The sequence below is a fragment of the Falco rusticolus genome, chromosome Z, assembly GCF_015220075.1.
Source record: "Falco rusticolus isolate bFalRus1 chromosome Z, bFalRus1.pri, whole genome shotgun sequence".
NCBI classification, from domain to species: Eukaryota; Metazoa; Chordata; class Aves; order Falconiformes; family Falconidae; genus Falco; species Falco rusticolus.
This window is the reverse complement of record NC_051210.1, coordinates 5,326,476-5,349,909: the sequence shown is the minus strand read 5'-3', so window position 1 is coordinate 5,349,909 and position 23,434 is coordinate 5,326,476. Positions and strand designations below refer to the sequence as shown.

Here is a 23,434-nt window from a genome sequence, read left to right as displayed (position 1 = left end):
AGGGCCTACCAGTAGAGAAAGGCATAGCATAATGATAGCAAAACTTTTCCAAATATTGGTGGTCTTACAAAAAAACCCCTATTTTCCAGCTGATTAAGAAGAACAACTGGTATGGCTATTCATTTAACATAAAATAAGCTTGTACAGACAGAAAAGATTATGCTTTGTGTTAAAACACTCTTCTTCAATAAATATTTAAGCAGATTATGAAAGACCAGTATTAAGATAACAACAATAGCTTAAAAATATCCAGTATTTCAGCTTCTGCTTCAGAATTTTTTAACCTGCCAAGAAATACAAATCAAATAATAATGTCCAGTTAGAAAGTTACTGGGATGTTTTATTATTTATTTTTTGAATCTGTATATTTTGAGCGTTTATTTATCCTTCCCACACTTTCAGTATCATTCCTCCCTTTCACTTGTCTGATGCTGCAATGGAAAAAACGTTTCTGTAACATGCGGTACATTTTTGTTCCTCTTTTTTAATTGTAAAAACAGTTCAGATTTGAAGAGCCTATCTTCCTGATGATGACATTATGCTACCTTAAAAAAAGCTTTCCTTTTCTGTTTGAAAAAACACAGCATACTGCTAACCCCATCAGCTGAAACTCACTTTTTCCTAGTATTATAATACTTAATAACTCCCTACTTCTACAAATGTATAACAACCACCATGCAAACACACATAAGAAGAAGAAGTATTATAAATATCTAATAGTAATAATTATTGCAACATCATAAATACCTCATTAAACTGAAGGGTACCATTCAGAGGAGTCAGATCATATCTGGCTGCTTCCTCAAGAATCCATAACACTTAACTGCTCCTCTTCCTCCTTGACTTCGACTGACGGTGAGCAGTGCGACGCAGCAGGGTCATCAGGTGTCTGAGGTTCCTTCACTGTTACCTGATGAAGAAAGAGGAGGCAGTAGAAAGCGGTAGCAATAGGCAGCTATCTATACAGGCTTGAGACAAGAAGCATTATCATGACAATGCAAAATAGGGACAAGAGTGAAAATCAACAGGAAGATAATAGACGGAATGTGCTTAATTACGCTAGCAAAGATTAGTCACTTGTATTAAAGTCTTGTAAGCCCTATGATTCAAAAACATTACAGACAATGAGTCACAAGCAGGCACAGCACCAGCAAAATGGAGAGCAGAAGAATCATTCAGTGACAAGAACAAGATGAGGTTTCATAATTTCTTTCCAAACTTTATTTCAGTTATACAGATGGTTACTAAATCATTTTAATATTTAACAGACTACCAAAAGTCCCTACCTGTGATGTCCTCAGTTGCTGTGTATACTGAATTAAATTGACTCAGGCATGCAGAAATCTACACCTATGTAGCAGGACTGTCACTGTTACTACCATCCTACACAGCTAGAGGAAGGCAAGCACTGATATGCCTTTCAGTAAAGTCATCTTCCACTGCAATGAAAGCTTACCAAAATTGGCTATGTGTTAGTGACACAAACCGACTATGCAGCTTTAGCAGAAGAGTGTAATACAAATCGAACTCACATTCTTTCTTCAAACCCAAATACGCCAACAGGGAATCATTGGTGGAATAGCGACAGTTACCAGGGTGTCATCCCCAAGTCTTGCACCACCTGTTACCCTCACCAGGGCAACCTTGAATATCTCAAGGAATTCAACTTCACTGTCATCTATGATTGTAATTTCTATTCTCCTGTAGCCTGCAGAAATTGTTAGAAAAAAAAGAGCAACAAAGTTCACTTATAATATTCTGTGAAATTTTGGAAAAAAATCTGAAATTTAAAATAGGTAAATTTTATCTAACAATAAAAAAAACATTGTTCAGTTGTGCTTTTAAGACTTGTATATTATAATAAGATAACAAAACTTCAAGAGTGGTTTATAAGTCCATCGACATAAATCTTGCATGTTAAACCAGCAGACTGCTCTGCTTTGTACTCAGTAGGAAGTGTGGGTAGGCAACACTGTACTTAAGCCAAAATTCTGCTCACAAAGTATATACTTCATATTTGCCAAAGACCCCTTCTGTTCACTTGAAATCAAAATGCCTTGTGTATACAAAGTATCATCAGGGGCAGCATGAAATTTAAAACTGTATGTAGAACACAGCTAGAAAAGACATACAGGCCTATTCTGAGATTTTACAGAAGAAGACAGGTTGTGTTACAAATTTTCAGTGTAACAGGCTTTATTACTAGAAATTACACCTTCACGTTGTGGAGGGTACCAAAGGCATACAACCCTATTTGGTCAATGCTTATGAACATTCTGCTTTTCCATGTTAAAGAACTGAAGTCAGGAGCATCACTCACATACAGAAGGCCATAAATAAAATGTTTCAAATAAAAAGATGCAAATCTGCTGGAAGAAAACTTGAATTTGAGAAACTCTAAAGCTGGTAACTCAGAGACAGTTACAACTTTCAGCAAGTGCGTACCTGCCCATCTGCAAATGTGAGGTTTCCAAATGATGGTGCAAAGTCTTCAAGGTAGCATTGATTGAATGGCTTCCCAGTACAGAGTTGCTGCCCAAACCTCCCAGCCTGTCGAACAACTCGAAGTTTCAATATATTCTGTGGTTGGCGGTACCTCATAACCGACGACAGCTCCAGTTATATCCTGTAAATTCAAATAAAAACTACTGAATGTCACAACTTTTTAATTGTTTTGTTTAAATACTCACTTGCAGGTAAAAATAAATGAAGAAATAGACAACCACCTGTAAACTGGTCTGAATTTCACATTGACCTTGCTCTGCAGAGAAGTCTGAATTAGATGACCTCCTGAGGTCCATGTCAGAATATTACATGACACCAGTTTTAACACTTCCAGCTCCCAAACAAATTTCATATATTAATTGTGAAGAACTTCTAAAGAAGGAATTATTTGTCTGGTATCTGGCCTTTTATCCAGAACACTTTAGTGACATAAAGCCTATTAGAACACTATCAGAACTGGTCTGAAAACACAGACACTCCTGCTGGGATGCTACTATAAATATTCTTCATTCAGACTTACTTACCTTTGTAACATTGAAACTAAAGACTCCTCTGGCATCATCATTTTCTTCAATTGTTATTTCAGCTATTTCTAACCCAATCCTCTTCACACTTGGCTGACCTCCAGTGGGAGAACTGACCAGTTGCACATCAGTAATATTGATTATAAAACCTTCCTCTAATTCTGGAACATTGTCCTGCAAAACATATTTTTAAATTTCACTTTTTTGATAAAACACTCTAAGTTATAACACAAGCAGGAAGCTGACTACTTCTAGGTTGCCTACTGTCCAGAAATTCTCAGCACTTGACACCACATAATCAGTTCCTTGCTTCACTTTATATGAAAGGCGAAGAAGACTACCACTACCCTTGCTGAGCTGTAGAAACTGAAGTTGGTAGTCTGATTCCAGATCTGTAAGAATGGTAGAAAGTAGCGCTGACTGTCACTTGTTTCTCCTACATGTAAGAAGGATGGCTAGATCTCAGAAATTAAGCCAGAACTTGAAAAACAGTAATCTATTCTGAGTATATTTAAAGAATATAATGTTTGGTGAAAAAATTAACATCTCCTGAACTACAGAACAGATCTGTTAAGAGGCATGTAAAGTAAAATAAATCCTCCGTAAAAACCTGCAACAAGCTGAAAAACCAGCAAGCACCTAAGACATTCACATTTTTTCCTTTGTCCCGATTAGACATTAAGTTTGGGACTACAACAAAGAGCCTGGTTCATTCTCAGTGGTGAGTACTCAATTCTTTTGAAAGAGATGACTGCAATTCTTACTGATATACAACCATCTGGTAAGGGCAAGAATGCCACCTCAGCCATTTCCAGAATGCTAAACTCTACTTCTGGTATAGACACAGAACCTTTTCCTTTCCTTAAAAGATACTATTAGCTGAAGTTGTTGTTAAGACTACTCACAGGCAAAATAGTGACTACGACAGAAGTTACTGTTGTGTTCTCTGCCATCATGACTGTCTTCTTTTCCAGTATATAATCCTCATTCTCTGTTGCTTGGTTGGAGAAGGGAAGGTCAAAGTTTGGTGCGGTGCTCAGCTGAACTGCAATCTCTCCAACAAACCCTTGCTCTCGAACAATTTGTAAAGTAAGAATCGTTGAATTCACTCGCCCTGTAACAAGAATGGGGGGAGAGGAAAAAAAAAAAATCAAGTCATGATTGTTTTAACCCTTGTCCTGCTTGCTTTTCTGCTCACCTAACTGTAATGGAGCTACTTGCTAGAGCCCACTTCAGTTCTGCTTAGCAACCAAACAATACTTGGGTAATTCAGTGACTCAGGCAAACGAGCACATACAAGCAGTGTGAACAAACACAACACACAGCATGTATGTCTGGAAAGCATTGTAAAACTGGATCTAGCGGAATAAAAATACAGGATATTTATAGTTTCGAAGGTTTGCTACATAAAGTGTTACTTCAATGTTGACATTTTTATTTAGTTTTCCTTTAGAACTCCCATCTCGCTATTTTGCCTGGTCTTCACAATTCTAGGAAATCACTATTGATTCCAATACAGAAAGCAGCATTGGAGACATCACTCTGGCTGCAAATGCTACATTTCCTTAACTCAAATGTTGAAGAAAATGAGACACGCTTGTATCTGTCTGGCTCAGATCCCTTTTGGGAAAGAAGTTCTGCAATTTTTTTCCAATAAACCACCAAACCCAGCACTTGGCTAAAAGTGCTGGGTTTATGACTGGAGAAATAAAAAACAATAAAGAGCAGCCAGCTTTGTACTTCAAACTACTTTCTGTTACTTGTATTAACTAGATACTACTTCACAGTTAGCACCTGTATATAATTCATTAAAAATACAATATTTAAAGACCAGAAAGAATCTGTGCAACAAATGAACCTAAGAACAAGCCTCGAAGCTCACTTCAAAGTACAAACGTTTATAATGTGCATGTGTGTGTATGTAAGGAACCACAGAACACCTTCACAATACTTCCAAGAGCTAAAAAAGGGGCAACACCTAATTCACTTTAAAATAGAACTGGTGAAGAGGTTTTAGCTGCAATAATATATTCTGATGGAAAATATATTTTCCATAAATTTTATTTGTTTTGGACAGAATATTAAATAGCTAGAAAATTTAAATTGCACTTTTGAAGTACAAATAGCCCATGGAAAGCCCTGGAAAACTACCAGGATGCCAGAGCGATCAGCTGCCTAGCTCCCTGGGCCAGCAGGGAGGGCAGGAGCTGGAGCATTGCAGCAGTCCTCCTCTGGCCAACTGCCTGGCAGACCCTTTACAACTTCACTCAGTGCCTGGGAGGAAAACTGACATAACCCTAATCAAACACACAGCTGGCAAGCAGAAAAATCCCAATTCAGTTTTCTTGACATGGAACTGACTCTCGCTCTGCTTCCTTACTTCCTCTATCCCACAGAACAAAAGGCTTCCCTTTTTGACCCAATCCATAAGGAAAGTCATTCTATGTAAATTATTTTAAACATTATATTAATCCCATTAAATTGGCAAGTTCAGCTTTTTACCTAAACAAAAGTCTTTTCTGTATTCGTGATTTGCAACACGAGCTGCCAAGATTTTAACTTGCCCCTTAAACAAAAATGACTGGATAATGTTGATATATGTAATGTGAAATACAGCATAAAATGTATGTAATGAAATACCAGAGTTACATATTTGAAAGGATATTTCTGCTACAAATCTTTTTATAGAAAAATGCTGTGAGATAGATATATATATAAAAATAAAAAATAATATTATATATATATATATATAAAACCAGTGCTACAGCTTCATCAACATTGACTTTGAAAAAACATGTTTTTTCCTGAGAATCAAGAAACAGGCTTACCTTCTGGCTCTGTGACTTTAACAAAGAGAGACTCCATATGCCACCCAATCACACCGTGTGGAGAATCACTGGGTAAAATGGTCAGTACAGCTTTCGCCCTTTTGGGATCAATGACAGCTCCTTTTGTGGTATCCTGAACACCCACAGTGGTTACATGGGTGAGTGTGATTTCCACAGTCTCTGAAAGCTCTGCAACACTGTCCGCAAGAATTGTTAGCGTGATTGTGGACAGGGCCTGACCTTCTGAAAACGTAATCTAAAGTTTTAGAGGAAGGGGGAAAAAAAAGTGAAACTTCTATTAAGTGCTGTTATACCAACTGTTTCATTCTGCAAAACTCTATCAATTAAAAAAATACACACACACACACACATATAAATTTATATATATACCAATCACAGAATCACAAAACACCAGGCTGGGAGCAACCTCAAGGATCATCCAACTTTTCTTGGTAAAAGCACAGTCTAGACAAGATGGCCTAACACCCTGTTCAGGTGAATCTTAAAAGTGCCCAATGCTGGGGAACCCACCACTTCCCTGGAAAGATATCAAAATGGTTGATCGTTCTCATTGTGGGTTTTTTTTTTCTCCTCTGTCCAATTGGAATCTCTCCAGAGTAACTTGTACCCATCATCCTTTTCCATGACTTTTCCATGTGACTCCTTGTAAGAAGGGGGTCTCCTCCTTTGCAGCCATCCTTTAAATACTGAAACATGGTGACAAGGTCTACCCTAAGCTTTGTTTTCTCAAGGCAGAACAAACCCAGTTCTTTCAGGCTTTCCTTACACAGCAGGCTTCCCAGCCCCTTGATCATCTTCGTGGCCCTTCCCTGGACCCTCTCCAGCTTGCCCGCATCTTTTTTGCATGGCAGGGACCAAAACTGAACTCAGTATTCCAGGTTGGCCTGACAAGTGCTGAGTAGAGCAGGATAATGACTCCTTCATCTCTGCTGGTGATGCCCTTGCTGGTGCAGCCCAGCACCCTGTTGGCTTGCTTTGCCACAGCAGCACACTGTTCACTCATAGCTTGTCCACCAGGGCCCCCAGGTCTCTTTCCACAGAGCTGCTCCCCAGCCGGGTAGATCCTAGCCTGTGCTGTGGTCCTGGATTACATTTTCCCAGGTGCAAAACCTTACACTTGTTCTTGCTGAACTTCACAAGGTTCTTGTTAGCCCATTCTTCCAGCCCATCCAGGTCTTCCTGCAGGGTGGCTCTCCCTTCTGAAGTGTCCACTATCCCACTCAGTTTGGTAACATCAGCAGACTTTATCAGTGTACACTTCATTCCATCCTCCACGTCACTTATGAAGATATTAAACAGTGTTGGGCCAAATATCAAACCCTGGGGGACCCCTCTTGTGACAGGTTGCCAGATTGGAAAGGAGCTATTTACCGCCAGTCTCCACCCACCACACAGACCACTTGTCTAGACCATAACACATCAGTTTCTCTAGGAGGAAGCTGTGGGAAACCATATCGCAAGCCCTGGAGAAATCCGGGTAGACAAATGTCCACCACTCGCCCCACATGAACTGACCAGGTTATGTTATCACAGAGGGCAACAAGGTTTGTCAAGCACAATTTGCCCTTGGTGAATCCTTGCTGGCTTTTCCCAATCACATGCTTAATTTGACTTGTGATATTACCCAGGAGGATTCATTCCACAACTTTCCCAGGGACTGAAGTAAGACTGATAGGCCTATAATTTAGCGGATCCTCCTTTAAGCCTTTCTTGTAGATGGGGTGACATTAGCCTTCTTCCAGCCTTCTGGGACATCCCCTCGTCTCCATGACTTCTCAAAGATTATGGAAAGCAGCCTCAACAATGACACCAGACAGCTCTTCTAACACCCTTGTGTGGATAATGTTAGGGCCCATCGATTTGTAGGGGTCAAGCTCCCACAACAGTTCACATACCGACTCTTCCTTCACTGTTGGTGGGTCCATGTTTACATCAACCTGGATTTTTGTTCCCAAGGCCTGGGGGCTAACGGTGTTGGTAAAGGCATAGATGAAGAAAGCATTGAGAGCCTTTGCCTTTTCAGTGTTGTTGGTGACTAATTCACCTCTCCTGTTTAACAGTGGACCTATATTTTCCTTCTGTTTCTGCCTGTTGTTTATGTACCTGAAGAACCCTTTCTTGTAGTTTTTGACATCTTTGGCCAATTTAAATTTGAGCTGAGCTTTTGCTCTTCCAACTGCATCTTGTAGTTCTCAATGGGTATTCACCTTCTTCTCTGTCTCTGGTATGCTTCTCTTTTGGTTTTGAGTGGACTCAGAAGCTCGTAGTTAAGCCAAGGGGGTCTCTTGCTCTGCCTACTTCCCTTACCTTTAAAGTGGATGAATCGTTTTTGTACTTCCAGTAGAGCATTCTTGAAAAATCTCCACCACTCACTAGCCCCTTTATCCTCCATGGAAACTTCCCATAGAGTCCCTACCAACTGAGCAATGAGCAAGCTGAAGTCTGCTCTTCTAAAATCTAAAAACTTTGCCTTACTGCTAACCTTCAGTGTGCTCAGCAGGATCCCAAACTCCACAATACTGTGATCACTGCAACCAAGGCTATCACTAACCAAGATATGTAATACAAAGCAGGTTTTCTTGGTTTGTGAGTATCAAGTCCAGCAGTGATTCCTCATTCCTGGTTGGCACATCTAACATTTACAAGAGGACGTAGTTCTCTACACATTCCAGGAACCTGATGGATTATGTGTGAGCTGCTGCATTGTTCTTCCAACAAATGTCTGGGTAGTTGAAGTCACCCACAAGAACCAGGTTCCGTTGACCTGAAGTTTGCCTAAGTGATCCAAATATTGCTTCGTCGACCTTATTGTCTTGGTTTGGAGGTTGGTCGCAGATGGCTACTCTAACATCCCCCTTGGAGATGAACCCTCTGATCTTGACCCAGAGATATTTGATAGGGCTTTCACAATCACCATAGCTGACTTCTATACAGTCAAAGTTCATGACTCCTCCTCTTCCTCCCTGCTTGTCTTTACAAAACAGTCTATAGCCACCCACCATGATCCTCCAGCCATGTGAGTGGTCCCACCCTATTTCAGTTATTCCTATAATATCATAAATTTCTGACCTGGCACAGAGCTCCAGTTCCTTCTGTTTGCTCCCCAAGATGTATATATATATATATATTAAAAATTGTATGGAAAACTATGTAAGACCCAAAGAGAGAGGTGACATAAAGAAACACTCTGAGAAAAATGCAATGTGGTAAGATAATTTGAAACACAGCTCACAAAGCAAGAAATAAATTCTCAGTCAGAAGCATACTAATCAGAGAGACCAAACTCCCAGTTGAAAATTACTCTATGATTCTATCAAAATGAGTTTGGTAAAATCAAGCTACCTACAGATATCTGCTTTATAAACAGGCATTCCACCTGAGACCACATTCCCACTTCAGGCAGAACAGCTCAGCTGTTTCGAAGTGATCATATGTCTTCATTATCACAGAATCACACAATGGTTGAAGTTGGAAGGGACCTCTGGAGATCACCTAGCCCAACTGCCCCTGCTAAGAACAGGGTCAACCACAGCAGGCTGCTCAGGGCCATGTCTCCAAGGACAGAGACTTCACGATCTCCCTAGGTAACCTGATCCAGTGTTTCACTACCCTTACAATAGAAGTTTTTTTCCTCATGTTCAAATTTAATTTCCTGTATTATGCACATTGCAGACACAGGACATGGACAAGAACTATCTTGCTCCATCTTCTTTACTCTTGAACCCATGTGTTTATACGCAGCTGTAAGATCCTCCCTGAGACTCCTCCCGTGTATCAAATGCTCCAGTCCCTTCACCACCTTCATGGCACCGCTGGACTCACTCCAATATACCCATGTCTCTCTTACTGAGGAGCACAGAACTAGACCCATCACTCCAGATGTGTCTTACTAGTACAGGGGAGGGATCAACCCCCTTGACATATTGGCAGTGCTTTGTCTCAGACCAGTATGCTCACATAGCTGGCTCATATTCAGCTTACTGCTTTTTGTTAGATATCTTTCAAATTATTCAAAACTACCTGTCTTCACTGAGGTTTTAAGACCCTCTCGAAGATTAAAGAAAGGCAAATCAGTAACCTGCTGACAACTCAGCATCCTTTCTTATGCAATATATTGGGTCTAGCTGGGCTGGAATTAACTTTCCCCACAGCAGCCTGTATAGTGCTGAGTGCTGCATTTGTGGCTGAAGCAGTGTTCAAAACCCAGCAATACTGTGATTATTGCTGAGCAGTGCTCTCACAGCGTCATAGGTTGGGGTTGGGCAAGAGGTTGGGAGGGGACACAGCTGGGATAGTTGATTCAAATTCACCAAATGGATATTCCATACCACATAATATCATGCTCAGTATATAAAAGCTGAGAGTAAGGAGGCAGGGAGGACACACATAGGGCACACTAATTTGTGGTTATGGCATTTATTTTCCAAAACAACTGCTACATGTGATGGGGATCTGCTTCCTAAGAAGTGGCTGGACATCTGTCTGCTGATGGGAATAAATTCCACTCTTCACTTTGCTTCCATGCGTGGCTTTTGCTTTTCTTATTAAACTATCTTTATCTCGAAGTTTTCCACCTTATTTTCTCCCCTGTCCTGCTGAGAAGGTGGAGTAAGAGAGCAACTGGGTGGGGGTTTGGCAGCCAGCTAAGGTCAACCCACCATATTTAAATATGTCAAAAGAATGATGAGCATATAATATGTATCAAAATCACTGGTAATTGAAGAAATGTCAACAGTTTTGTTGATTTTTTTCTTTTTTTTTCAGATAAAATGATCAAGAAATGCTTTGTCTATCTGTATTCTTATTTTTAAATTCAAAGGGCTGGCCACTTGATCAGGTCTCTCTCAACACAGAAGACGTGTCACGTCTATAAACGCTTAGGCTACACCTTTGCTGAAGGACAAACAGAAATTTCCAGTGAACAACATTGTAACTCTAACTTTCTTCATTTCCTACCTGCAAACATTTGCCGGGAAATCATGTAGCATCCATTTGGAATACTCAGGGAGTACTTTAATAATTTCAGTATGATTGTTTTGGAATTCTTGATTTCCCTTCTGTTGATTTTTCTCTGTTTTTTTTTTTATATTGCATCAAACCCATTATTTCCAGGTGCAAAGTTTATTTCTAGAGTCTTTTGGGCCTTTCTTCCCTCAGATGTGGCTTATGCTACAGCCCTACTGCCTCAAAGCCCGTAAGGCTTTGTGTCTTCTGCAGATGGCCAGCTTTTCTTGATGTAAGGAACCTGGTGTCTGTCCGTCCTAAGGCATACCAAGAGCTTTGGCTAGCAGGAAACACTGGATTTTAACATGGCTGGAAATCTAAATAGTCTCAGAAACAGAGAAAACTGGGACTTCCCATATTCTCCTGGACCACTGAAGGTCTCAGCTGTATTGACAGGGTCAGGGTGAAGCACAAACCCTCCCAGATTCTCACCTATGCAAATGATTTGACACAGGATCCGGATCTCACAGCAGGAAGAAAGGAAGAGGGGAACATAATACTGCAGATACTAATTTCTAGTGCCTGGACAACACTGCAATATCTGGTTCTAGAAGAGAAAGAGTGATGGTGCAGTATTACATGCCAGCCAGAAGTGTGAACTGTCAGAATCACAGGAAAGGACCAGGAAGCAGGAATTAACAGAAGAGTAGGGTAATCTAACATGTACTATCCTTCTCCCTCTGTACATCTACACCTACTGTCTGAGGCAACACAGTCAGTGCTTCCCTAATATCAGTGATGTTATTACATACCATTCCTGAAGCTGGAAATACATCACTTATGCTCCCATTTGCGATCCACTCTACTGTAACTCGTCCATATGTTCCTATTAAACGTTCAATGTTCAAGGTGATTAAGCTGTCCTGTTCCATTTCTTCAACTTGTTTAAATAATGAACTCTGGAAAACAAAGTAGCAGAACCACAACATTATTTTCTTATAAAGAAAATTTTCTTTAAGCATCTGGGCATTCAATGGGGGCCAGTGACATTGGCAACAATCAGTTAATGTACTATTAAGTAGCTAAATACATGTTCATTGATTAAATTTATATGTCCTAATTTTCAGAGGTATTCAATACCCCCAAGTTTCACGGATGTAAGAATTTAAAATGTTAGGCCTCTTTATCCTAAGTCAAAACACCCAATGTTTTTGTTTGGACTTTTTATTAGGTTGTTGGGGTTTTTTATGTACAGTATTTTATGTCCAAATCGTTTGAAGCAGAGAATAAAAAAGTGGACCTTCAAGAAAGCTATGTCTTTACCGCTGTTATTTACTGTTATTCACTCTCCTCACACAAGTACAGATGCAATGTTTCATTTCAGTATTGACTCTTCCATGTTTTATATCTTCAGCACGCATTTACTATATATGTACCTGTCTAGATAACTTCTACACTGTTTGATAATTTAGGAAGTAACCACTCCAACTAATACCTTCAGTCTGACATCTTTTTCAAAGAAATTATTTTGTTCTAGCAGACTGGCTCATCTTGTGACATAACCCAATTAGTATCTTTCAGGGGAAAAAATATCTTCAGATTTGTTTACTTAATAACCTTGATTAACCAAACAGTAGCAACTCTATGACGATACCACACATGCCATCTGAAAACTGAATTTTTAGGTTGTTGCAAAATCAAGCTGATAAACTAAAGAGTTAATCTAAATGTAAGGGGATTATAAAAAAATAGCGACAGACTGTGGAACAGATTTTCTATCACCGTGTGCTCTATGTAATCACACAGCAACGCTAAAGGGATGTTAAAAAGCTTCTAACTCAGGTTGCTACAAGATTTTAGAAAAACAACCCTGTCAAATGCTCCAGTTCAGTTTTAGTATGATTGTGTTACATTATTCAGAAATTATATATACATATTTTAATAATTTACCTTAGAAGTTTTACCTGAGCAAATGCAATGACTCCATAGGCATTGTCATTGGGAGGAATAATTATGTTGACAAAACCATGAACACCAATCTCTGCACCTCCCTTAGGGTTTTTCAACCACACTTTGAAGCATTCTTCCTCCTCTGGGATGATGTCATCCAGGATATTCACTGCTATCACAGCTTCCATGTCCCCAGGCTCAAATATCAATTCACCTGAACTAGCATAAAAACACACACAACTCATAATTATAAACTGAGGATAGCTGATTAATGAACTTTGAAAGTACTGTTGTAAATTTAACAAGCATTTTCGGAGCTGGAATTATTGTTTATATTCCTAAGGAAGTAATTGACATTTAAAGGTTATATGGTTTGGGTTGGGGGTTTGGTGTTTTGGTTTTTTTCTTTTTTAAATTATAATAGATCATAGAGTAACTGAAATTATGAAAGGAATTTAATTTACCATAAATAAAAGCTTTCAAAAAAACCAAGTCATAACTGCAAGTCCTTTCTTGCCATGTTTTCAAGCCAGTTGTGAGGCTGTTTGACTTCAGGTCATCTTAAACCTACCTGTGAAAAATTCCCTTTAGTGTTAACAAGCACATCACACACAAAAGTATAGAACCCTCTCCACTGTAACAAAAACAGCATCACAGAAAAAGAAATGCAAGTGCTAGAAGAAAACTATATAAACAAAAACACCTACCTGGGTATAAAATCTGACTGGTTGGAGATAGTGGTCAGCTCATAAATCTGGGACTTGGACTCTACTGACAGAGCAATCAAGCTCTTGCTAGAGTTCAGAGACCTTGCGGTAGCTGAAGTGATATGATCTGCATACGGGGCTTCCAGCATTAGAGAGAACTGGTTCCCTTCCGAGTTCCAAGAATACAGTGCTGTGGAGTCCTTACCAGATAGGAGGATGTGAACTACATCACGCAAGGAGAAGAAAAAAGAAATATTCAGGGATATATTTCAAAATTCTCCTTGTAATGCCAGAAACACCTTTAGTGGCACAATGATTATAGTAACTTTTAAAGTCTGAAAAATAATATGAAAAAATAAGCACAGATATTTCTTCAATTCAGCATTATAAACTAGGATTTGAACAAATATTGCCATTTAAGTCTTACCTAAACCTGAAGGAGGCATGAAAACATGGGTGTTTCTTACAGCGTAGACTGGAAGAGACTGAAAGTGTCTAAAGGTAGACTGCCCTGTCTCCCAGATGAAAATTTCAGAAGAATTTCCAGATTCTACAAAGAAGTAAAATGACAAAACTTACATTATTTTGTTGCCTGTTAAATTGCATACCAGTGGCCATTCAAAATGCAATTTGGCAGCTTTAATTACCAAGTGAGACCAATGGCCATGTTTTCCTTTTTTCTTGGTGCATAATAACTGCATAGTATGACTAATCTCCAAGGGATGATTCATTTACTGATATTACTGAAGGACTTTGCACACATGCACATGTAAGAACACTAAGATTGCCAGCAAACAACAGCCAATTGCAAAGAAACCTACAGACTGCAACATAAACATTTCCATAGGCATAGGGATGCAGTCATAAAACAATGTGTAAAATGTTGTAATAAAAAACACAGGTACTTTGCTGACAATGATCTTTGCAAATCACAAAGCTCAGAAAAGCTTAGAAAGGGTACAATCAGCAGCTGCATGAATAGTTACTTCCTACTGTTCTTGGGAAAATATTTCATTAGTTTCATAAGTATTTGAGAACAAAGACAATGCTTTTATTTTCTGAGTGACAAAACAGAGACCAATTTGATAAAATGCTTAACGGTGAATTGTCACTTCCAGTAATGCTTTAATCCCTGTCTAAACTCCTTCACCCCAAATGCCCTTGCTATCAAACAAGCCAGCACATACTTCGCAAACTCAGTGTTTGTCTTCTGCTAAATACCTTTTGCTGTAATTAAATAGATATCAGATCCAGAAATCCAGGCCTCCATATGTTCTATTTCTTTTGCTGGCAATTGATGAAGATTCCTAAACTCATTATTCAACCACTGGTACAACAGCATGTTCTGGTTGGTATCTGACAAAGAAACTAATAGGTGCATAATGCCTCCTCTAGGAAACAAGGCTATGTTCAGAGCCCTGTAAAGTGGAAGCTGATGATGCAGCACAAATACATCTTTAGACCACTGGAAAACCTGTGAAAATATGAAATATTTATTATTACATATTCATAATTAGCACAAATAGAAGAGAAATTAAGTGTCACAATGAAAAACCAGGAAGAATTATAGTGAACTGAATTCCTCATTTCTGTGGTGGACCCTGCATTAACATAGAAGCACACTGGTAAGTAACCACCTTACTGCAAGCACCTGTGCCTGTACTCATTTTCAGATGAATAGGTTTATGTCCAGAAGCTATTTCTGTTCTTATAGGTGTTTAACATGCTAGATTTCAAAACAGAAATACAGAAACTCAAACCAGAAACACTAATGACAAAATTAAACCAAAGGTAAATTACATGTTAATGTAGACAGTATTGCTACCCTTAAAGAAGCCTAGAACTTCAAGTCTTTTAAATCCATAAAGAAATATAAGTAACTTTCCAGAAATATATACTCACAGGGTTGGTTTTTTTTATTATCCCTTCATATTTCAAACCCAGAACTAACCAAACTACCCACATCAAAGCCAGGGACAAGTGTATTCTAACCTGGATGGAACTGGAACTTGCTGCATGACTCACAAAAATCAAATAGTCTTCTTCATCCACAGCAAAATGTTTCACGTGGCTGGTATCCAGAATAGAGATCGTCTGTATCTATGAGATGAATATGACAACAATGGTGTTTGGAAGTCACTTCAAGTGTCAGATCTATACATATATAAACATATTTTTAAAAATTGCAACATCACATATAAAAATATATTATATATATATATAGTTACATATATGTAATTTTACATATTCAAAAATATATCCATATTTACCAAATTAATACAACTTACCATACATTTCCCAGAAAATGTTCTATGACTTCATTGCTCCACAATTTCTTTCCTCATTTCCCAGGTCACTTTCCCTCATACCCAAAACATAAATATAAAACAACAGCAGCCAGCCAGCTGTAAAACCTTACATCACTGAAGTCATGCAGAACATCAGGGCCCCAAACCAGCCAAGCACAGAGTGTTTCTTCTAAAATCTGGCTGGACTGGAAGGCCTCCTGAGGTCCTTCCCAATCCCATTATTTTATGATTTTGTAAGTAAACCAGATTTACCTTCAACAGCCTGCGTCCAGGCATGAATGCATACACACTGTTGTTGGAAGCTCCCTGACTGCCTCCTCCGTGAGTAATCACAAGGTAAGGAGAGGCATGAATTTGGAAAGACACACAGCTTTTAGGATTCCACATACTGAAATTCTGAGAGAGGGAAAAAAAAAAAAGCAGCATGAAGACCTAAATTCCTTATTAAGTAGCATGCTTGGTGTTTACAAGCAAATATTTACCTCTACAGGAACAAAAACTCCTTTCCACTGGTAGACAGTAGAAAATGTAGCTGGAGGCGTACGCAACAGAACACCATACAGGATTTCTCCTGATGTGAAGAAACACCAGCTAGGTGCTGACTCTTCTATGAAGCTTTGCAAGACAGACAGGACACTGATACTACCCCCTGTGATATAGTAGAAGAAAATACTGTTAATTCTTGAGGTCTTTTTCAATGCCTTTTTCATCATTTGCTGCCAAAAGCAAACCTAGTATTACAAATGTTAGAGTTGGCTCTAAATAGTTGGTATAAGTGTATGTGAATGTATGGATATGTTATAGTTCTGATGATGTAACAAGAGCTAGGCAATAAAAGTATTCATATATTGCAATTGTGTATGAAAGATGCATAGGCAATTTGAGTCTGATTCAGAATGATTCAGTTAGGAATTGAGCTAGCGAGAAAATTAGCTAGATAGCAGGTAGTGAAAAAAGTGACAAAGAAACTAGAAAATGTATGTGTTTGTCCTCCACCCCCTCATCACAACAAGCATTCATGGCACGAAGATTATTAAACTGCCTAAGCTGTTTGAATGGCATACAGAAAAAAACCACTGTGTTGTCAGAATTAAACTCTAAGAGCTGATCTCCCAGTCCCACACCTAGGTCAGAAGAGCTGCTGAGCCAGGCAAAGTATTTATCCATGTTCAAAATCAGGCATTTCCTTTTTTGCCTTGTTAGTTTCAGTCTGGATTAGCGAGCAGCTATACACATATCAGTGAAACAAAAAAAAAAAAGCCTAGTATGTAAATGGGAACAATTGGGCAGAGAGGGAAGGATAGCTTCCTTCAATGGCAGGGCTAATTTGGACCTGATTAAAATGTTCATGAAATTACAGCCTGGGAGTCCCACAAATGCCATCTCAGTAGGTGCACTGGGATATAATAGAAAATTGGAGCTCCATCTGGGGATGGATGAGGTGCCAGCTGAGAGCTTATGAGTCAGGATTAAGGGGAGAGCAGGGGAAGAGACAGGTGACATTATAGTGGGGGTCTGCTACAGGCCATCTGACCAGGAAGACAGAGCAGATGAGGCCATCCACAGATAGATAGGAGCTGCTTCGTGTTCACAAGCCCTGGTCCTCATAGGGGACTTCAGCCTCATCAATATTTGTTAGAAGGACAACAGAGCAGAGCATAGATAATCCAGGAGGTCCTTGGAATACATTGATGATAACTTCCTTCTCCACGTGATAGAGGAGTCAACGAGGAGAGGTGCCATGCTGGACCTTGGTCTCACCAACACAGAGGGGCTGGTGAGGAATGTGAATCTCAAGGGCAGCCTGGGCTGCAGTGACCATGAAACGGTAGAGTTTGAGACCCTTAGGGCAGTGAGGAGGGTGCACAGCAAGCTCGCTGCCCTGGCCTTCAGGAGAGCAGGCAGTGGCCTCTTCAGGGGTCTGCTTGGTAGACTGCCATGGGATAAAGCCCTGGACAGAAAAGGCACTCAAGAAAGCTGGTTAATATCCAAGGATCACCTCCTCCAAGCTCCGCGGTGATGCACCCCAACAAAAGTGAAGTTGGGCAAAAAAGCCAGGAGCCCTCCATGGATGAACAAGTTGATCCTGGACAAAATAAAACAGAAGGATGCCTACAGAAGGTGGAAGCAAGGACAGGTAGCCTGGGAGGAATACAGAAAAACTGTCTGATCAGCCACGGAACAGGTTAGGAAAGCTAAAGCCTCGATCAAATTAAATCTGGCCAGGGACATCAAGAGCAACAAAAAAAGCTACTATAGGCATGTCAGCAACAAAAGACAGACCAGAGAAAACAGGGGTCCTCTCCAGAAGGAAATAGAAGACTGATTTACCTGGGACATGGCGAAGGCTGAGGTACTTAATGACTTTTTTTGCCTCAGTTCACTGACAAGTGCTCCAGCCACACCACCCAAATTGCAGAAGGCAAAGGCAGGGACTGGGAGAATGAAGAACTGCCCACTATAGGGGAAGATCAGCTTCAAGAGTGTACAAGGAACCTCAAGGTGCACAAGCCCATGGGACCTGATAAGATGCATCTGCAGGTCCTGGGAAAAGTGGTGGATGAAGTGGCTAAGCCACTATCCATCATACTTGAGAAGCTGCAGCAGTTCATTGAAGTTCCCACCGACTGGAAAAGGGGAAACATAACTCCCATTTTTAAAAAGGCAGATAAGGAAGATGTGGGGAACTACAGGCTGGTCAGTCTCACCTCAGTGCCTGGCAAGATGATGGAGCAGATCCTCCCGGAAATTATGCAAAGGCACATGGAAAATAAGGAGGTGACTGGTGACAGCCAACATGGCTTCACTAAGGGCAAATTGCGCTGTCAGATCTGGTGGCCTTCAATGACAGGTTTACAGCTTTGATGGGTTAGGGAAGAGTGACTGACCATCATGTACCTGGACTTGTGCAAAGCATTTAACACTATCCCACATGACATCCTTGTCTCTAAACTGGAGAGACATGGATTTGACAGGTGGACCACTCAGTGGATAAGGAATTGGCTGGGTGGTCACACTCAGAGAGTTGTGGTCAATGGCTCGATGTCCAACTGGAAACCAGTGATGAGTGGTGTTCCTCAGTAGTCTTGTGCTGTTCAACATCTTTGTCAGCAACACGGGCAGTGGGATCAAGCACACCCGCAGCAAGTTTGCTGATGACACCAAGCCGTGTGGTGCGGCTGACAGGCTGAAGGGAAGGGATGCTGTCCAGAGGGACCTGGGCAGGCTTGAGAGGTGAGCACGTGCGAACCTCAAGAAGCTCAACAAGGCCAAATGCAAGATCCTGCACATGGGTCAGGGCAACCCCCTGTATCAATACAGGCTGGGCAGAGAATGGATTGAGAGCAGCCCTGAGGAGAAGGACTTTGGGGTGCTGGTGAAAAAAAAGCTCAGCATGACCTGGCAATGTGCACTTGCAGCCCAGAAAGCCAACCAAATCCTGAGCTGCATCAAAAGCAGCATGGCCAGCAGATAAAGGGAGGTGATTCTCCCCCTCTGTTCCACTCTGGTAAGACCCACCCTGCAGTGCCGCATTCAGCTCTGGGGCCTCCAACACAGGAAGGGCATGGACCTGTTGAGGCAAGTCCAGAGGAGGCCATGAAGATTATCAGGCTGGAGCACCTCTCCTGCAAAGACAGGCTGAGAGAGCTGGGGTGGTTCAGCCTGGAGAAGAGAAGGCTCCGGGGCAACCTTACAGCACCTGCCAGCACCTAAAGGACTTACAAGAAAGCTGGAGACAAGGGTGTAGTGATAGGACAAGTGGAATGGTTTTAAACTGAAGGAGGGTAGATTTAGATGAGATATCAGGAAGAAATTACTCTGAGGGTGGCGAGGCGCTGGCCCAAGCTGCCCAGAGCAGCTGTGGGTGCCCCATCCCTGGCAGGGCTCAAGACCAGGCTGGACGGGGCTGGGAGCAGCCTGAGCTGGGAGGAGGGGGCCCTGCCCGGGGCAGGGGGGTGGAACTAGGTAACGTTTAAGGTCCCTTCCAATCCAAACAATGTTGTGATTCTATGGTTCTATGAAAATGTATGGTGGCTTTTTTTCAGACTAAGGCTATGTCAGGTTTATGTAAAGTGTCTCTCTCAAACTGTGTTAGAAAAATCCAGAGTTACAATTAATATGGAACAGATTTTAGTAAACAAAGGTCTAGTGACAACAATGTTCATATAAGGAGCAAGGAGAGCAATTATTGAAACTCTGGGAGAAGTGGCTGACTACAAGGTGACTCTTAAGCAGCTAAGCTCTTTTACCTAATAAATTCTGACTTGCTCAGAAAAATATTTATTGACGTGATCAAGTCTAAATATGTGAATTTACATTCCAAAGTTACATCTGCTGTGTGTTTGGCTAGTCTCTTGCTATTTCCGTTCTGACAAAAGCACTAGACACCCTTGATAAAGTGAACGTACTGATGCCAAACGCAGTATCCGACAACGTCTCCCACTCAACAGTCACAGACACGTTCAGCCCATTACTTCGTGAAACTTTCAAATAAACTGTAGTGTTGGCTTCTTCAGTTATAAGGAAATTTGTCCTAAATGTGAGAGTTGTGAAAATAAAGAAATAATGTATAACCTTTATAATATACAAATAGGATTCTTCAGAGTACAATTCCAGTGCAGAATATATAACAGAAATAAAAAGAAAATATTAATAACTGGTTTTGATACTGATGGACAGATACATACATTAATTAAGGGTGTCCAATGTTTCTTATAACAAGACCTTAGCAAAATCATAGGAAATGCAACAAAATCTTAAACCAGCTTGAAAGTTAACACACCAGCTGTACAGTTTCAGCTGAATGATTTTTGGAAATGTCATTCCATATGGTTCATTTGCTTCTGAAAAACAACCCTAAGTGAAAGTGTATTTTACACAAGCTTAAAAACAAAAATAAATTATAAAATGTATGACTTCCTGAGCACTGTTCTGAGGTTTGGAGCTCTTAACATGGATTACTATTACTGTAATATTTAGGGACTAATGAAGTACTGTTTTATGAAAAATCCTTCAAGAAATCAACATTTCTAATGATGAGCATTCTATTTTAAGTGCTTTTCTGTTCTTTGTATAGCAGAATTATTATGTATGTATACTACATACATATGGAATAGTATTTGACAGACAGTGTACTTCTCAAAAGTACAAACATTTTATGACTGGATTGCTGAATTTCTTTAAAGAGATTCAAGAAAACCAAAATTGTAGAGAGACACTATATTGAATATGAAAAAACTCCATTTATCAGAATCAGTGTTTAGTACCTATTTGTAACTGGATAGATGCTGAAAAGCCCTAGTGGAGCTTGGTTCTGTAATACCGTAATCATAGTTTGCACTCTTGTGCCTAGTCTAGCTCCTCCAGTTGGATTGAACAGAGTGACGATAAAGTGCTCATCCATTTCTGGTTCTTCATCCAATATTGCCGTAATGTGCAGTGTCTGACAAGAAAACAAGCATAGAAAGTTGTTGAGGCTTGACAGCTAATGATGATACAACCCTATCAGACCATGCTACTGTTTCTGTTCTTTCACTGTATGCCTTCGAATAGGACAGCAGGAGAATAGCCAGCCCTTGAAACGGGAGAGCACAGAAGTGAGGCAAGAACACTTCAGGCTGAGGTTCCAAAGTCACCTGTCCGGTGACCTCCATTGCTTCAACACTAAAATGACCGTATCCACATTTTTTTCCCCTACTCATTCTTTTCTCCTCTCAACCTGAGACCCTTTTTTGATCCTTTTTTTAATGCTTCGGTTCTCTACGTACTCCACACATTCATTGGTAATTCATAGTCCCTGTACAAGCTACCTGATTCATCTAACGCAGCCCAGTCAAGTTGGGTTTAATTTACTCTAGCTGGCAACTAAACTAGCTCCAGGACAACAGGGTAACTCCGCTACTGGTGCTGTTAAGAAGGAAAAAAGGCAACAGAGGATTACTCTAAATACACTTTCTCTTCTTGATGCTTCTTTCCCTCTACTGCACCACTGTGGATGAGCATAGGATGCTCTCAAGATGGTCTCAAATTAGCAGATAATAATCTAGAAAGAGGTAGACGTTCTCACTGTCATTTGGGGCTCACTGTCATCCTTCTTTCTACCCAAAGAGGCAAAAGTTACAGAGATGCACATAGCTCTGCTATAGGGAAAAAAAAAAAGTTAGCAGTGATGCATCTGGAACTAAGCTGGATCTTACAATCTTTTACACCCCAGGTTACTTCTGCAATAAATCACATTCAGAGACTTTTAATAAGTCTTTTTTACTTCCCACAGATCCATGACACTGGCCAGCACTGTGGTTCCAAATGCATTTAAGGTTCAGAAACTGAAACCCAGTCTTTCCAGGAAGGTTTGTTTCAGATTCTACCCCACTAGCCATAACATACTAACCTGTTACTGAACCTAGCTTGACTGAAAAAATAAAATAAACTGCCATTAAACTTCAGAAGGGTCAGGATTTCACAAACTTAAGCTAGTCATTTTCTAGCTGATATTCTTGTGGGGACAGTACAGAGGCAGTAAGCTTAACACCCCCAGAAGAGAAGAATAAGCCGTTTTCCATTCCTAAGACTCTAAGAGCTGTTTACATTTTGCCTTTGTTGCAGCATACTCTGCGCACAGTTCAGACAAGTTGAAGCATGGCATTACAGTATGGGATTTTTACTTCAGCCTTAACTACATATGCTTATAAATTACCACTTCACTTCAAAGTCTGTGTTTCAGCTACATGCTGAATACACAGAAATAAATGTTCCTATACATATATATATATTATATGCCCATTATATTGTTCTCAGTTTATGTCTACTATTAAAAAGACAGAAATATCTACAGAAAAACACATTTAATTTTTATGCATTCCCACTGCAATGACTCAATTTGCTCTGAGAATGAAGGAAACACAAGAAAAAAAAATACAAAAAAAAAGCACACACATTTCTGAAATCTTTCCAACACTTTTGAAAAAGCTTTCCTCACTTCTTTGGTAATGACTATCATATTACCTTAAATCTGACTCCCTCTTCCAGCACAATATATCCTTGCGAAGGGGTCAAATCCACTGATGCCTCTGAAGAATTAATTTCACTTACAAGGTATTGAACAGTCACAGTGCCAAATATCCCCTGAGGAGGTTCTCTAATAATATTTAATACTGCTACACTTTCCATCAAATGGAGAGCCGTTTGTTCTCTTAGGAAGAAGTGATCACTGTTATTGAATGACAGAACTCCATGGCCATCATCATTGGCAAGTATAGTAATTATGGCTTTCGAGAAATAAATAATGGAAATATTCATTAATTAACATAGTAAAATATAATTGTACATATATACAAATAAAATACATATAAACACAAATCCATTCTTCCTTTAGTCTATATATAATGCTTTTATGTCCAAGAAATTACTCAAAGAAAATATGTAAATATTTTACTTTTTCTAGGAAGATTTCCAGACAGGAAGAATCTAGACTCGCCTATTAAAAAGCTCACTTCTGTAATTTTGATTCCTTATTTTACATATTTGCTTGTTAATTGCATAGATTTCATAGGGATGTTTAAGAACTTTCCAAAGGAATATAAATATCTACCGTAACAAGGCAATGGTGTTTTCTGAAATACGATTATTCAGAAGAATGAAATTAA

The 23,434-nt window shown here is 39.9% G+C and overlaps 1 protein-coding gene across 1 annotated transcript in view; it reads right to left on the bottom strand.

The window, feature by feature from the left end:
• The window catches only part of ADGRV1 (adhesion G protein-coupled receptor V1), a 290,872-nt gene that overhangs the window by 185,519 nt on the left and 81,919 nt on the right, over positions 1 to 23,434 (bottom strand). Inside the window, 21 exon segments of the mRNA XM_037372734.1 lie at positions 748 to 818; positions 821 to 868; positions 871 to 910; positions 1,529 to 1,568; positions 1,570 to 1,698; positions 2,429 to 2,586; positions 2,588 to 2,626; positions 3,030 to 3,203; positions 3,935 to 4,143; positions 5,858 to 6,113; positions 11,635 to 11,781; positions 12,787 to 12,991; positions 13,480 to 13,702; positions 13,907 to 14,029; positions 14,701 to 14,953; positions 15,472 to 15,579; positions 16,041 to 16,184; positions 16,271 to 16,437; positions 20,198 to 20,322; positions 21,056 to 21,231; positions 22,794 to 23,056. Of these exon segments, the coding sequence (XP_037228631.1) occupies positions 748 to 818; positions 821 to 868; positions 871 to 910; positions 1,529 to 1,568; positions 1,570 to 1,698; positions 2,429 to 2,586; positions 2,588 to 2,626; positions 3,030 to 3,203; positions 3,935 to 4,143; positions 5,858 to 6,113; positions 11,635 to 11,781; positions 12,787 to 12,991; positions 13,480 to 13,702; positions 13,907 to 14,029; positions 14,701 to 14,953; positions 15,472 to 15,579; positions 16,041 to 16,184; positions 16,271 to 16,437; positions 20,198 to 20,322; positions 21,056 to 21,231; positions 22,794 to 23,056 (3,098 nt within the window).